This window comes from Carassius carassius, chromosome 16 (assembly GCF_963082965.1).
Source record: "Carassius carassius chromosome 16, fCarCar2.1, whole genome shotgun sequence".
In the NCBI taxonomy this organism is placed as follows: domain Eukaryota; kingdom Metazoa; phylum Chordata; class Actinopteri; order Cypriniformes; family Cyprinidae; genus Carassius; species Carassius carassius.
Window position 1 is genome coordinate 23,359,612 of NC_081770.1, and position 14,994 is coordinate 23,374,605.

At 38.9% G+C, this 14,994-nt stretch overlaps 3 protein-coding genes across 3 annotated transcripts in view; 1 reads left to right on the top strand and 2 right to left on the bottom strand.

Moving 5' to 3' along the window:
• Window positions 1-14,994, bottom strand: part of LOC132159954 (E-selectin-like) — a 159,477-nt gene that overhangs the window by 47,467 nt on the left and 97,016 nt on the right. The window lies entirely within an intron of this gene.
• LOC132159950 (complement component receptor 1-like protein) overlaps window positions 1-14,994 on the bottom strand; it is a 217,702-nt gene that overhangs the window by 9,533 nt on the left and 193,175 nt on the right. The window lies entirely within an intron of this gene.
• Window positions 729-5,547, top strand: LOC132159955 (uncharacterized). The gene is made up of 10 exons (XM_059569648.1): window positions 729-783; window positions 901-981; window positions 1,056-1,167; window positions 1,273-1,398; window positions 1,529-1,612; window positions 1,920-2,006; window positions 2,373-2,608; window positions 2,817-2,976; window positions 5,098-5,204; window positions 5,378-5,547. Exons 1-10 carry the CDS (start codon window positions 754-756, stop codon window positions 5,426-5,428), a joined length of 1,074 nt encoding a protein of 357 aa, XP_059425631.1. The 5' UTR covers window positions 729-753; the 3' UTR covers window positions 5,429-5,547.

The following is a 14,994-nucleotide window of genomic DNA, read 5'->3' on the forward strand; positions in this document are numbered from 1 at the left end:
ACTTGAGAAATGACATACCCCATATTTTTGCCAGGAAGCCACGCAGTCTGGAGGAATTGGAGAGGTGGAAGGCCACTGAATTCAGGCAGTTTATGCTCTACACTGGCAAAGTTGTTCTCCGGGGAATCCTGCCAGAAACCCTATACAGTCATTTCATGGCCTTTAGTGTGGCTTTGTGTATACTAGTGTCTCCACATTTAACACAAACCCACAATGTGTATGCCCATGAACTCCTCACATATTTTGTAGAACAAGGCCGGCACATATATGGGAAAGAATTCCTAGTGTACAATGTGCACTCACTGCTTCACCTCACTGCTGATGCCACCACATATGGATCATTAGACAAATGTAGTGCCTTTGCGTTTGAGAGCTACATGCACCAGCTGAAGAAGATGGTTAGATCAGGAAACCATGTTCTAGTCCAAGCAGCAAAACGGCTCCAAGAACGTTCACAGATTCCTATACAAACAAGTGAAGAGAAACCAATACAATTGAAACATCCTAATAATGTTTACATTGTTAGCCCAACATCCTGCTGTGAAGTTCTGGAGAGGACCAACTCCGGAAAGCTCTTATGTAGAGTATTCTCGCACTTAACGTCGTACCTTTACCAGCCATGTGACTCGATGTTCTATGGAGCCTATGTATGTGGTCCATCTAAGATGGAGATACTGGACAAGGCAAACTTGCAAGGAAGGGCAATGATCCTTGAGGATGGGCATGGCCGCAAAGTTGTCTTTTCTCTCCTTCATGACCTTGATTAATGAAATATGGAAATATGTACATAGTTAGTATTATTTTTTTTCTGTCATTGCTTTAATGTCTTAACTTAGATTTCATATACTGAATATTGACCGTCTTTTCTAAGGAGTGTCTGTTCTTCTGTTTGTAATGTAGGTTGGATTTTACATAGTTATTTTTGAACAAGAAAATGCAATTGCTGTGGCGCCTGCATTATGGGTAGAGGAGGTGAATGGGGTAAGGGTACATGCGCACACACACACACACACACACGTAATACCGGAAATAACATATTCCCTGAAATGTTTTAGGTTCTGATTTGCTACTGGCCCCGTAGAAACGCTGCTGCCATGGCAAAGGCCTCCCAAAGGCCAGATAAGGAGCTCTGGAAGCGGCACAAAATAAGAATACTCTCCGAGACTGGTGAGAAAACTGAATAAATATATAGTCATATGAAAGTACACTGCCTTTACACAGTAAAATGATTACAAAAACTAAAAAGACAACTCAAATTTACTCTGTCCTTAGACAACTATAAGACAGCCAGAGAACGAGCCAAAAAAGCTGTAGAAAGTTCAAACGTGGACACAGAAGAAGAGGTGCTAAAAGAGCGGAAAAAAAAAGTACCATCAAAATACTGGACCGAGAGTGAAGGTAAACATATGCGATTGCTTTTTGTCATGCATTAGTCCACTGTTTATGTATAAAAATCATGCCATGATTACAGAGAAAACTACTCTATAAAACTAAACTATATATAAACTGTTTCATCCTGAATGAATAGGAGAATGTGAGATTCCTACCAAAAAAAGGAGAAAAATGTCAACATCCTCTCAGAAGCCATCAAGCCTCCCAAAGCCTCCAAGTTGTAAGTAACAGATTTAACTTTTGGTGTAATTTCTTGTGTTGTGTTGATTTGATGGTGGTGCGTCAGCGTCAATGAGTGAACAGGCAAAATAAGTGCATTGCCAGCTGACGGGAAGAAGCTATTTTGTGTGAAATACAGTACAAACAAATTTCTAATGGAAATCCTATTTTAAAAAAGTTTTGAATTTGGTTGGAGTGTCTTATATTGTGTGAGTTGTAGGTTGGTATTTTTTGTCATGGCATTTTGTGTAAAAGTACTCAACTCCCCTGAACTGAGTTTATCGCATGCTTTCAATGTCTGTTTTTAGACAAACCACCTACTGACATCACAGCTCACTCACCTGAGGAAGATGAGCCATCCCTTCCAAATCTTTCAGCTAATAATACTTTTCATGGTATGCATTTTTAATGTTGATATTCTATTCATTTGTTAAGATAAATGGTTTTTTTTTAATCTTCAGTAAATTAAGATTATGGCTGCATTTTCTAATCTCAATCTCTGTTACCTTAAATTATACATTCATCTCTGTAAAGCTGCTTTTAAACAATCTGCATCGTTAAAAGTGCTATATAAATGAAGATGACTTGACTTACTATCCAAATTAGACCAGCTATTGCATCTGGCAATACAGTCATGCCAATGTCTATATTTTATTTCTTGAAGTACCACACATATGCCTGAATACTAAGCAAATAACTAAATGTCAAGATGAACCCCCCCTTCCATCATCATCATCATCTCACCCATCTAAATTTTTCAGATTTCCAGCATCTCATCGAACAATCTGAGCAGCGGATGCTCCTCGCAATTGAGAGAATGTCAACAGATATTTCCAATTCTATTGAGCGTCTGATCCAGGCTATTCAACAGAATCGTCCTGGTCCGGCAACCATCACAACACCACCACAGGAGACCATTGAGAGGCCCTGCAAAACATTGCAGGAGCTGCAAGCTTTCCTATTAAAACTTGAGGGCCCAGAAGGGAAAAAAAGGATGGTATGTTGATATAGCACAGGGGTCAGTAACCTTTTTGTCACAAAAGTGACATTTTTAAGTTCAAAATGTAGATCTGTGTGCATGTAGGCTAAATTATCAGAATTAAATACATACACCTCTCGCATTTGCTTGTGTGTCAGCAGTTACCCTGCTCCATGTGGCATTGCAATACTAACAATTGCTTTATTTATCTTTATATGTTGCATAGATACAGTTTTTGAGCCTGATGGGAGGTAGCAACATTGGAGACGCTGTGAGGAGAATCCTTCGGAAAATAGCCACCAATGAGGCCTGGTCAAATTACAGCCTGAAAGGCCGAAAAGGAAAACTGACCTTCATTGGGACAGCCCTCCACCATATTGTTTTAAGTATGCTTTTCAAAACTTCTCTCTTCTTTTCACTTCATCATGCAACTTTTTAAAGAGCAAATGATAAACAGAAAAATGTCTGTACTGTCCATGTACCTTCAAATAATTTGTTTTCTCGTTTTTGACTTCTAAACGAAAAAAAAAACAAGTAAAAAAAAAAAAATAATAATTTTATTCAGCAAGGATGCATTAAATTGGCCAGAAAAGAGAGTTAAGATTTACATTTCAAATAAATGCTGCTTTTTTTTCTTTCATTTATCAAATAACCCTGAAAAACACAAAAATGTGAAGAAGCACAACTGTTTTCATCACTAATAATCATAAATGTTTCATATGGTTTTAGTTTTACTTATTCACTTATTCATATTGCTCATAAAGTGTACTTTTGGATGTCAAAACTTTATTAAAATAAACTAAACAAATAAATGTAAATGTAAATATGAGAATTTAAAAAATAAAATAACAGATGCATTGTGATATAGGTGACAAAATATTGTGAGAAAATATGAATATGAAGTTATTTAATGAACTTCCTCACTTAACCAGTTATCTGTGCTTCCTCAGCAATGAAGTTCCACATTTCCGAACACGAAAATGCATGCAGCAAATAAGCCGTTCACAATATTTTCTTCAGTTAACTCCAAATTTCTCCCACATATCGGACTTGATTTTTGATGACGTATTGTCGACAACTTTACAAACTCCTCCACTAGCTATTCTTTTCTTAAACTCCTCAGAATCCATCTCGACGACTGCAAGCAGATCGCGCGCGCGGTTATGATGAATTTTTAAAAGTGGAAGTATAGTTAACGTTATAGATTCCTGGGAGGGCGTGGCGCGTGGACACAAATAAACTGATATGGATTTTAAATTGTTTTATTAAAAATTATTTTATCAACTTGAAATACAGGCATATTTTTATAGATGTGTTCCTAAAAATATGCATTACGTTTGCATGTGATTGTTTTAAACCCATGTTTCCCCCGTGTCCGACCCGACCTGCACCCGTATCCGACACAGGTGGATATTTTTCATCCGTTTGAGCAAAAACCTACAGGTACCCGAACCCGTGCAGGACTCTAGCTGTAAACTACACCATATAGGCCTATGCTTATATTTAATTTCACGAAAACACAAAAACATTTGCAATATTACAAATACAAATTATTGTAGACTATCACAAGACCCATTTATGAATTAGTTAATTAGTTTTTCCGATTACAAAATCAAGTCGTTATTTTAGTAGCATGAAAAAAACAATAGGATTATAAATTAATATCTCACTTACATATACAGTTTTCCACGAGTGAATTCAGTGAAATCCAGATTGTGTCTGTCTCTGTCTGAGGTGAGCGGCACTGGCGTGAACGCGGCAAAAGCTCCCGCAAACCAGCAGTTTTTTTTCTTAACTCTTATCTAAACTCATATGATTGGTTATTGCAACATGAGCTCATCAGATTCGTGTCTGATTGTTTATAATGCTCAACGCTTAAATAAAAATTCATATTTTGCATGTCATAACTGCCTACTGTAATATGGCGTAACACTTTTAATTTATTTTCACATTTTATGTCAATAGTGATAATCGTCATATATTTATTTAGATTATTTTAACCCCCTTGTAGAATATGCATTTGTATCCATTTTGGAGGGAGCAGGGCAATTGCGTCATCAGCAATATTATTTCCACATCGCGCCGTTCCCCGGTGCTGTCCGAGGCGATGGTGCTGAATCGGTTGATCAGTTCTTATTATAGAATCAATTATTCTCTCGTGCAGGGCTGCTTCACTGCGTTATGTGAAAAAGCGGTGTTCTTTATAAAAGTACTACAGAAATAGTTGAAATCGCATCTATTAGGACTAATGGGATATTATAACAAATATAAAATAAAAATATAAAATAATCCAAACTATAAAAATACCTATAATAGCCTAGTCTACATATTTAAAAATGTATAACAATAACGTCATAATAATGGTCCATTTTAAATGTTTAAGTGTCTCTTTTTTCAATTTTTGTTCGGTGGAGCTGTGACTATTGTTCTTGTAAAAACTTTTCAGCATAGTTTTGAGCCCTGAGACTTTTCACATTTATTTTGTTACATTTTTTTTTCTCTTCTAGGTGCTTGTGCCAAACAATTTCCGAAACACACAGAAAAGGAAATTGATACATGTATAGGGGAAACCCTCAAACATGCACCTCACCGTGTCAAGTTGGTCGCAACACCTGTAAGTTGTTTTATTCAATGAGAGCTCTCTCTCTCTCTCTCTCTCTCTATTCTCTAGAATAACATAACTGTTTTGATTTATTTACTTAGTACCGGTACTTATAAACAAAGTGGAGTTAAAAGTAATTAAAAAGTCATTGAAGTGATTGGTAAATATAATGTTAATTTTTTCAGGCAGCGGAAGAAGAACTTCGGGCACCTCCTGAGGATGGAGACAGTGACTGATACACACACACACACACACACACACACACACACACACACACAGTATATATTTAATATAAATTATTGTTTTTGTTATTTGTTGTTCACCATTTACGCAACATAAAATGAATATAAATATGTGTTCTTGTTGTTATTACTGTTTCCTAATATTTGTGTGTGTGTATAATATATATATATATAATTTATGTAATATATAATTTATTTATAATCTGTTTTTGTTCACACAAAATAAATGACTGATTTTATCTTTGAATGTGTTAAACGTGCATGCTTATTCCTATTTAAAGTTCTGAAAGAACAAGTGTTTTTTGCAGTAAAATTCTAGTTTGGTTCCCTACAGGTCCTTGAGACCAGTGGGGACGTTCTGAAAACGTTCACATAACGTCCTGAATGTTCTGTGAAGGTCCTCAAAATAACGTCCCCCGACCCTTTAAAGAACTCCACATCATGACCGTCTACGAACGTTCCCGGAACGTTACTAGGCGACGTCCTTGACACCAGTGGGGACGTTCTGAGAACGTTCTGGGAACATCACATTTGCAAATATAACATGGTCCCCTAAACGTTCCGATAACGTCCTGAATGTTCTGTGAAGGTCCGCAAAATAACGTCCCCCGACCCTTTAAAGAACTCCACATCATGACCGTCTCCAAACGTTCCCGGAACGTTACTAGGCGACGTCCTTGACACCAGTGGGGACGTTCTGAGAACGTCCTGGGAACGTAGCATTTCTAGCTGGGTATGGTCAATAAATAAAGGAATTAAAAAGATGGGCACAAAACCTGTTTGTCATGTTTCTATTCCCCACACTTTGAGAAACGCTGAGCTAACTTAACAGCTAACTTAAGGGTACCTCCGTTTGGTCAGGATTTTTCATTTCTTTTTTTTTTTTTTTTCTTTTTTTTTGGCTGGTGTCGACAAACAATGAAAAATCGTTGTCTGGCTGCCTTTCAGTGTCCATTTCATCTTTCCGTCAGCTTTCTCCAACCAGTCATCCCATCGACTGCGCAAAATAGTGAACAAACTTGGTACAGAAAGCGGGTTGGGTAATACCAGAGACTTTGGTAATACCAAATCGGTGCGGTGTGCGGGGGGTACATTACAGATTATTTAAAATATGATACTATCTTTCTTGCTGGCAAATGAAATTAATAAAGAAAATGAACAAAAGTATTCATTCTGAATATTTCATATCTATTTTAATCTGAATGATGTGATGATATTGGGGGGGTTATATTAGCTGGATCTGATTTTTGGGGGGGTCATGACCCCCGTAACCCCCGTGAAAATTACGCGCATGAGCGCACATAAGGTAAATGTTATGCAAACGTTTTTTAGAGAAATAAAAACAGGTCGACGAATCGATGCGCATATTTTGCGTCGACGTATTTTTTTTGCGTCGACGTCATCGATGACCTCGGCGCGTTGTCCCAGCCCTATTTAGTTGTAATTTGATTTTAGCTCAATGACACATACTGTAACAGGTTTTTGTGCTGGGTGTTGGGGTCTGCAAAGTGGACAAATCAGTTCTGGGTTAGCTAGGGTAGTTAAATGTGTGATTGCAAGATGTAAATGTCACATTAACAGTGTGAATGCAAGGTGTATGTGATTCAGACAAGGCTGCTGACGGATGGTAATCTAAAGTGTAGCCTGTATTCCATTGTTCCTATGTTTTCCATACGTATTGTGTGAGGTACTGGAGCAGTTTTTAACACCGCAGTGACTTCCAGGCATGGTAAAAACAGTGCGGAATTGCGAGAACCTCCTCTACTACCGAGTTAACAACACACGTAAACGATCATGTTTTGCCGCCAGTATCCTGCCAACATGTCGGAGAGGGTGATATCGAGGGGAGGGGCTCTGTACTATGACGACAACTCCTCACTCTCAATAGGCTCTGTGCACAAGTCCCGTGACGTACTTCCGTTTTCCACAGCGATCGGCAGATTAGTTTCCGGTTTACTTCCCGCTCCTGTTACAACGGTGGTAAAGATGATGCAAAGTGAGCAAACAAGAGCTGTAACCGTAAGAAAAAACCCAAAATATAACGTCAGAGATGTATTCAAGTTACAGAAAACGGTGCGTGGTTCAAATGACCATTGCAGTGTGCCACTTTGTACGGGATCCAGCCGTTATAACAGTGAACTCAGCTTCCACCGCTTTCCAAAAGATAACGGCATTCGTGCGCAGTGGCTTCATAAGATCCGAAGGATGGGGTTTTCCGTAACTCCGCATACGAAGGTATGCAGCAGACATTTCACTAATGATCTTATCCTTACTACTGCTGCTAAGGGTAAACGTTTAGCTGCAAGTGCTGTGCCATCGTTGTTTGAATGGAACGGCTACACGAACAGCAAGACGCGGGCTGACGTTTGGGAGCGCCGCACTCGTCCAACATCAAGTCCTGACCCCGTGGCTGAGGAGACTGAGGAAGAGATTGTGGAAGCAATGGTCCCCATGCCCATCGACCACGACTACGGAGAAAGTCCCACAGTGTGTGTCGACCGGGAGCAATATGAGAAGCTACTAGATGAAGTCGAGATGCTGAGACAGCAGGTCCAAACGCTTCATCTACAGAGCTCATTTGGACTCCAGCGGTTTGCATCATCACCAGAGGACATCCGATTTTACACCAGGTAAGATATGCGCACCAATCTATCAAGCCAAGTTAGTAGTGGTAAGATCAACGTTTAACTTTACTGTAAGTGGTTGCCTCTATTGCCTGTTTTAGTGTATTGTTTTCTCTGTCTTTTTAATCTAATATTGAGCAAGTATGATAATTAATTCAACCTACAATACTGTTTAGATTCCCCTCATATGAGCATTTGATGGCATTTTGGGGCCTGATCAGTTCTGCTACAGTGAAGATGGTTAGGGTCACCAACACCAAAGCAAGGAAAACGAGCACAACAACTGAAAGTTGTCAATCTCCCACAGGACTTTCATGGTAGCTACAGCGACACACATGTGGTCCTTGACTGCACAGAGTTAGGTTGTCAGACTCCTTCATCTCTGCTCCTTCAGAGTGAGGTCTTTTCACACTACAAGTCCCACTGCACCTTCAAGGCCATGGTGGGAATGTCCCCCCATGGAGCCCTGACATTTGTGTCAGCACTCTTTGAGGGATCCATGAGTGATAGTGAGGTGTTTCGCCAGTCAGGGATTACATCACTCTTAACACCTGACATGGCCATCATGGTTGACAAGGGCTTCCTGGTGGTTGACCTTGTACCTGGGACTGTTCATCGTCCTGCCTTTCTCTCCAAGAGGACACACATGTTGGAGGTGGATGTTCTGAAGACGCAGTCCATTGCTCGTTTAAGGGTGCACGTTGAGAGGATGATCAGAAGAGTCAATGTCAATGTCACCTTTATTTATATAGCGCTTTAAACAAAATACATTGCGTCAAAGCAACTGAACAACATTCATTAGGAAAACAATGTCAATAATGCAAAAATGATAGTTAAAGGCAGTTCATCATTGGATTCAGTTATGTCATCTCTGTTCAGTTAAATAGTGTCTGTGCATTTATTTGCAATCAAGTCAACGATATCGCTGTAGATGAAGTGTCCCCAACTAAGCAAGCCAGAGGCGACAGCGGCAAGGAACCGAAACTCCATCGGTGACAGAATGGAGAAAAAAACCTTGGGAGAAACCAGGCTCAGTTGGGGGGCCAGTTCTCCTCTGACCAGACGAAACCAGTAGTTCAATTCCAGGCTGCAGCAAAGTCAGATTGTGCAGAAGAATCATCTGTTTCCTAATTAATTCCTAATTCATCCTACCTAATTAATGCAGCCTAAAAATCCTTTAACGGATTTGGATAATAAAAGCATATTAGTATGTTATGTGTATGCCAGGTTAAAGAGATGGGTCTTTAATCTAGATTTAAACTGCAAGAGTGTGTCTGCCTCCCGAACAATGTTAGGTAGGTTATTCCAGAGTTTGGGCGCCAAATAGGAAAAAGGATCTGCCGCCTGCAGTTGATTTTGATATTCTAGGTATTATCAAATTGCCTGAGTTTTGAGGACGTAGAGGATTATAATGTAAAAGGAGCTCATTCAAATACTGAGGTGCTAAACCATTCAGGGTTTTATAAGTAATAAGCAATATTTTAAAATCTATGCGATGCTTGATAGGGAGCCAGTGCAGTGTTGACAGGACCGGGCTAATATGGTCATACTTCCTGGTTCTAGTAAGAACTCTTGCTGCTGCATTTTGGACTAGCTGTAGTTTGTTTACTAAGCGTGCAGAACAACCACCCAATAAAGCATTACAATAATCTAACCTTGAGGTCATAAATGCATGGATTAACATTTCTGCATTTGACATTGAGAGCATAGGCCGTAATTCCATTTTGCCATGGAAAAATGCAGTTTTACAAATGCTAGAAACGTGGCTTTCTAAGGAAAGATTGCGATCAAGTAGCACACCTAGGTTCCTAACTGATGAAGAATTGACAGAGCAACCATCAAGACTTAGACAGTGTTCTAGGTTATTACAAGCAGAGTTTTTAGGTCCTATAATTAACACCTCTGTTTTTTCAGAATTTAGCAGTAAGAAATTACTCGTCATCCAGTTTTTTATATCGACTATGCAATCCATTAGTTTTTCAAATTGGTGTGTTTCACCGGGCTGCAAAGAAATATAGAGCTGAGTATCATCAGCATAACAGTGAAAGCTAACACCATGTTTCCTGATGATATCTCCCAAGGGTAACATATAAAGCGTGAAGAGTAGCGGCCCTAGTACTGAGCCTTGAGGTACTCCAAACTGCACTTGTGATCAATAGGATACATCTTCATTCACTGCTACGAACTGATGGCGGTCATATAAGTACGATTTAAACCATGCTAATGCACTTCCACTGATGCCAACAAAGTATTCAAGTCTATGCAAAAGAATGTTGTGGTCAATTGTGTCAAACGCAGCACTAAGATCCAATAAAACTAATAGAGAGATACACCCACGATCAGATGATAAGAGCAGATCATTTGTAACTCTAAGAAGAGCAGTCTCAGTACTATGATACGGTCTAAATCCTGACTGGAAATCCTCACATATACCATTTTTCTCTAAGAAGGAATATAATTGTGTGGATACCACCTTTTCTAGTATCTTGGACAGAAAAGGGAGATTCGAGATTGGTCTATAATTAACTAGTTCTTTGGGGTCAAGTTGTGGTTTTTTGATGAGAGGCTTAATAGCAGCCAGTTTGAAGGTTTTGGGGACATGTCCTAATGACAATGAGGAATTAATAATAGTCAGAAGAGGATCTATGACTTCTGGAAGCACCTCTTTCAGGAGCTTAGATGGTATAGGGTCTAACATACATGTTGTTGGTTTAGATGATTTAACAAGTTTATACAATTCTTCCTCTCCTATGGTAGAGAATGAGTGGAACTGTTCCTCAGGGGGTCTATAGTGCACTGTCTGATGTGATACTGTAGCTGACGGCTGAATGGTTGAAATTTTATCTCTAATAGTATCGATTTTAGAAGTAAAGTAGTTCATAAAGTCATTACTGCTGTGGTGTTGGGAAATGTCAACACTTGTTGAGGCTTTATTTTTCGTTAATTTAGCCACTGTATTGAATAAATACCTGGGGTTATGTTTGTTTTCTTCTAAAAGAGAAGAAAAGTAATCGGATCTAGCAGTTTTTAATGCTTTTCTGTAGGATATGTTACTTTCCCGCCAAGCAATACGAAATACCTCTAGTTTTGTTTTCCTCCAGCTGCGCTCCATTTTTCGGGCTGCTCTCTTTAGGGTGCGAGTATGCTCATTATACCATGGTGTCAAACTGTTTTCCTTAACCTTCCTTAAGCGTAAAGGAGCAACTTTATTTAAAGTGCTAGAAAAGAGAGAGTCCATAGTTTCTGTTACATCATCAAGTTGTTCTGAGGTTTTGGATATGCTAAGGAATTTGGATACATCAGGAAGATAACTTAAAAAGCAGTCTTTTGTGTTAGAAGTGATGGTTCTTCCATACTTGTAACAAGAAGTAGAATTTACAATTTTGGCTATATGAATTTTGCAAAGAACTAAATAATGATCTGAGATATCATCACTTGGCTGAATAATTTCAACACCATCAACATCAATTCCATGTGACAGTATTAAATCTAGAGTATGATTTCGACAATGAGTAGGTCCTGAAACGTGTTGTCTAACACCAATAGAGTTCAGAATGTCTATAAATGCTGATCCCAATGCATCGTTTTCATTATCAACATGGATATTAAAATCACCAACTATTAAAACTTTATCTGCAGCCAGAACTAACTCGGATGTAAAATCACCAAACTCTTTAATAAAGTCTGTATGGTGCCCTGGTGGCCTGTATACAGTAGCCAGTACAAACATAACAGGGGATTTATCATTAACATTTGTTTCTTTGGATAATGTTATATGAAGTACCATTACTTCAAACGAGTTATACTTGTAGCCTGCCCTCTGAGAAATCCTGAAAACGTTGTTATAAATTGAAGCAACACCTCCACCTTTGCCTTTTAGACGTGGCTCATGTTTATAACAGTAATCTTGGGGGGTGGACTCATTTAAAATAATGTAATCATCAGGTTTTAGCCAGGTTTCTGTCAAACTGAGTACATCTATATTATGATCAGTGATCATATTATTTACAAAAAGTGTTTTCGTAGAAAGGGATCTGATATTCAATAAGCCAAGCTTTATCATTTGTTTATCCATATTGCTTCTGTTTTTTATTTGTTGAACCTCAATTAAATTGTTAATCTTAACTTGGTTTGGACGTTTTTTGTATTTTCTAGTTCGGGGAACAGACACAGTCTCTATAGTGTGATATCTAGGTGAAAGAGTCTCTATGTGCTGAGAATTAACTGACCTCTGTGACGGGAGGCAGCTAGCAGACGGTCGGTTTAGCCAGTCTGTCTGCTTCCTGACCTGGGCCCCAGTTAGTCAAGTATAAACACTAAGACTATTTGCCATATTTCTAGAGAGAAGAGTGGCGCCACCCCAGGAGGGATGAAGACCATCTCTTTTAAACAGGTCAGGTCTGCCCCAAAAGCTCGTCCAATTGTCTATGAAACCTATGTTATTCTGTGGGCACCACTTAGACATCCAGCCATTGAGTGATGACAATCTGCTATGCATCTCATCACCACGGTAAGCAGGGAGGGGACCAGAGCATATTACAGTGTCTGACATCGTGCTTGCAAGTTCACACACCTCTTTAATGTTATTTTTAGTGATCTCCGACTGGCGAAGTCGAACATCATTAGCGCCGGCATGAATAACAATCTTACTGTATTTACATTTAGCATTAGCCAGCACTTTTAAATTTACCAAGATGTCAGGCGCTCTGGCTCCCGGTAAACATTTGACTATGGTGGCTGGTGTCTCTATTTTCACGTTCCGTACAATAGAATCACCAATAACTAGAGCACTTTCATCAGGTTTCTCAGTGGGTGCATCACTGAGTGGGGAGAACCTGTTTAATGTTTTGATCGGAACAGAAGAGCGGTGTTTTGACCCACGACTACGCTGCCTCACCATCACCCAGTTGCCCTGCTGCTGGGGCTCTGTTTCCAGAACCGAACAATGTACAGGAATCCCTGAGCTAGACGCATCCAAAGCCGTATCTAGAGCCCTAACATTTTTACTGTCCTCAATTAAAGTTTGGATGCGTGTCTCTATTTCTGAAATCTTCTCTGTCAGCCTAACTATTTCCCTGCATTTATCACATGTGAATCCCTCATCAGCGACAGAGATAGATAAACTGTACATGTGGCAAGAGGTGCAAGAAACAATGATAGGAGAAGCCATTACTCACCGTGCTTGATGAAAATTCTTACTGCGGTTGTTTGATGAACTTGTGAAAAACTGGAGCGAGAGGAGAAAAGAAAACAGCGATAGGTTCGAATGAAAACGCTAATGACAAGCTAACGAGTGCTAACGCTTTGCAGGTGTACTGCACTCACGGAAATGAGTGTATACGTATACAAGAGTCAAAGAAAATAAACTTTTTGATTCTATAATCCCTCTGTCCATCTCAGGCAGCATCAACCAAATATTCACAGTTGCATGTCTCCTCACAAATTACCAAAATGGGCCTCTTGTCAAGAAATGATGTATGATGTTTAAGATGAGGAAGAGGAAGCCACAGGAGAGTTGAAACGAGCAATGGACTGCGTCTTCAGAACATCCACATTTACTTACCATTTACTATTTTGTTGAAGTTGCATGGGGTATGGTGATGAACATGAATTTGTTTATTCCTTAGCTTACATTTTAGTCTTGTTTATGTTCAATTTGTTGATTCTCTCTCACACATCTTTTATTTACTTAGAAAGATGAATGTTACACATTAGTGATAATCAGTTATGTCTCTGTTTTTTGTTAATATCTTAGGGCCACCGGAGGTGTGTATATATATATATATATATATATATATATATACATACACATATATATATACACATACACATATATATATATATATATATATATACATATATACGTATACACACATATATGTATACACACATATACGTATGTGTGTAGATACGTATGTGTGTATATACGTATATGTGTATATTATACATATATACACATGTATATAGCATTTAAACCTTTTTTTTGTTTAGTTAATTAGTTATCGGTCTAATTTAAGTGTGTGTAGATAGACCAGAAATGGGAAATGAACCAGAAGATTGTGAATAAATGCATTGTTATAACCACATGAATGTCTGCTGAGTATCTTTGTCATTCAGTGAACCCACCACAGTGGAAAATTGTCAACTAAGTATTGGCATAGCAGCCCCTCCAGTGGTTTATAGGTTTTGTTAAAATCAAGTCACCGAATTCAATGTTGCATTATAAATTTATACAATTTACATTTTACAATTTACATATAAAATTTACAATTTACATATAAAATAAGCATTTACATTACATCACACATTACATTTCATTACATTGTGCATGGTGATTGGATTTGCACACATTACATGCATTTCTGCATGTATACATTGAAATAAAACCTGTCTACCTTTTCTTTGATGACATCTAACATGTCACGGTCTCTGTAAATTCGTTGAATTAGTACGTCTTCCTCAGCTGAGACAACAAAGTCACACCAATTCATTCCTGTTATTAGCATCTGCCCTTGTACTTGCGAGTAATAAGCATGTGATCTTTTGAGCTACAGTTTGCCTGAATTCATTTTGAGATATGGACAGTCAACATAGCTTTTGACATTCGGACATTTAATTTCAATCAAACCAAAATTACACTGCTCTGAAGGATCAAAAATTACCCCATCGGGAGATGCCCCCAACCAAGGGGCATCAGGGTGGATTAGAAATCCACAAGGGTAGTGGTTGACCCTCTTCATCTGGCAGTATTCCCAGATGGCATCTGCCTCCATTTCAAGCCCCCTCTTCATAGCTGCAGTCTGACGGGTTCCCTGCAGTATCCGGTCAGCCAGACTGTCTTCAGTACACTCTCTCACCTGACAGATCTCCCTGAAACGTGAGGCAGTCAGCCTTGGCCTCCTTAACTGATGCCATTCACTGCACGAACTTTGTTCT

Coding starts and splice junctions, on each gene's coding strand:
- LOC132159955 (XM_059569648.1), top strand. CDS start 754: ATGACCTTGATTAATGAAATATGGAAATAT. Junction 1,399..1,528: donor ATACTGGACCGAGAGTGAAG/GTAAACATATGC, acceptor CTGAATGAATAG/GAGAATGTGAGATTCCTACC. Junction 2,977..5,097: donor CCTCCACCATATTGTTTTAA/GTATGCTTTTCA, acceptor TTTCTCTTCTAG/GTGCTTGTGCCAAACAATTT.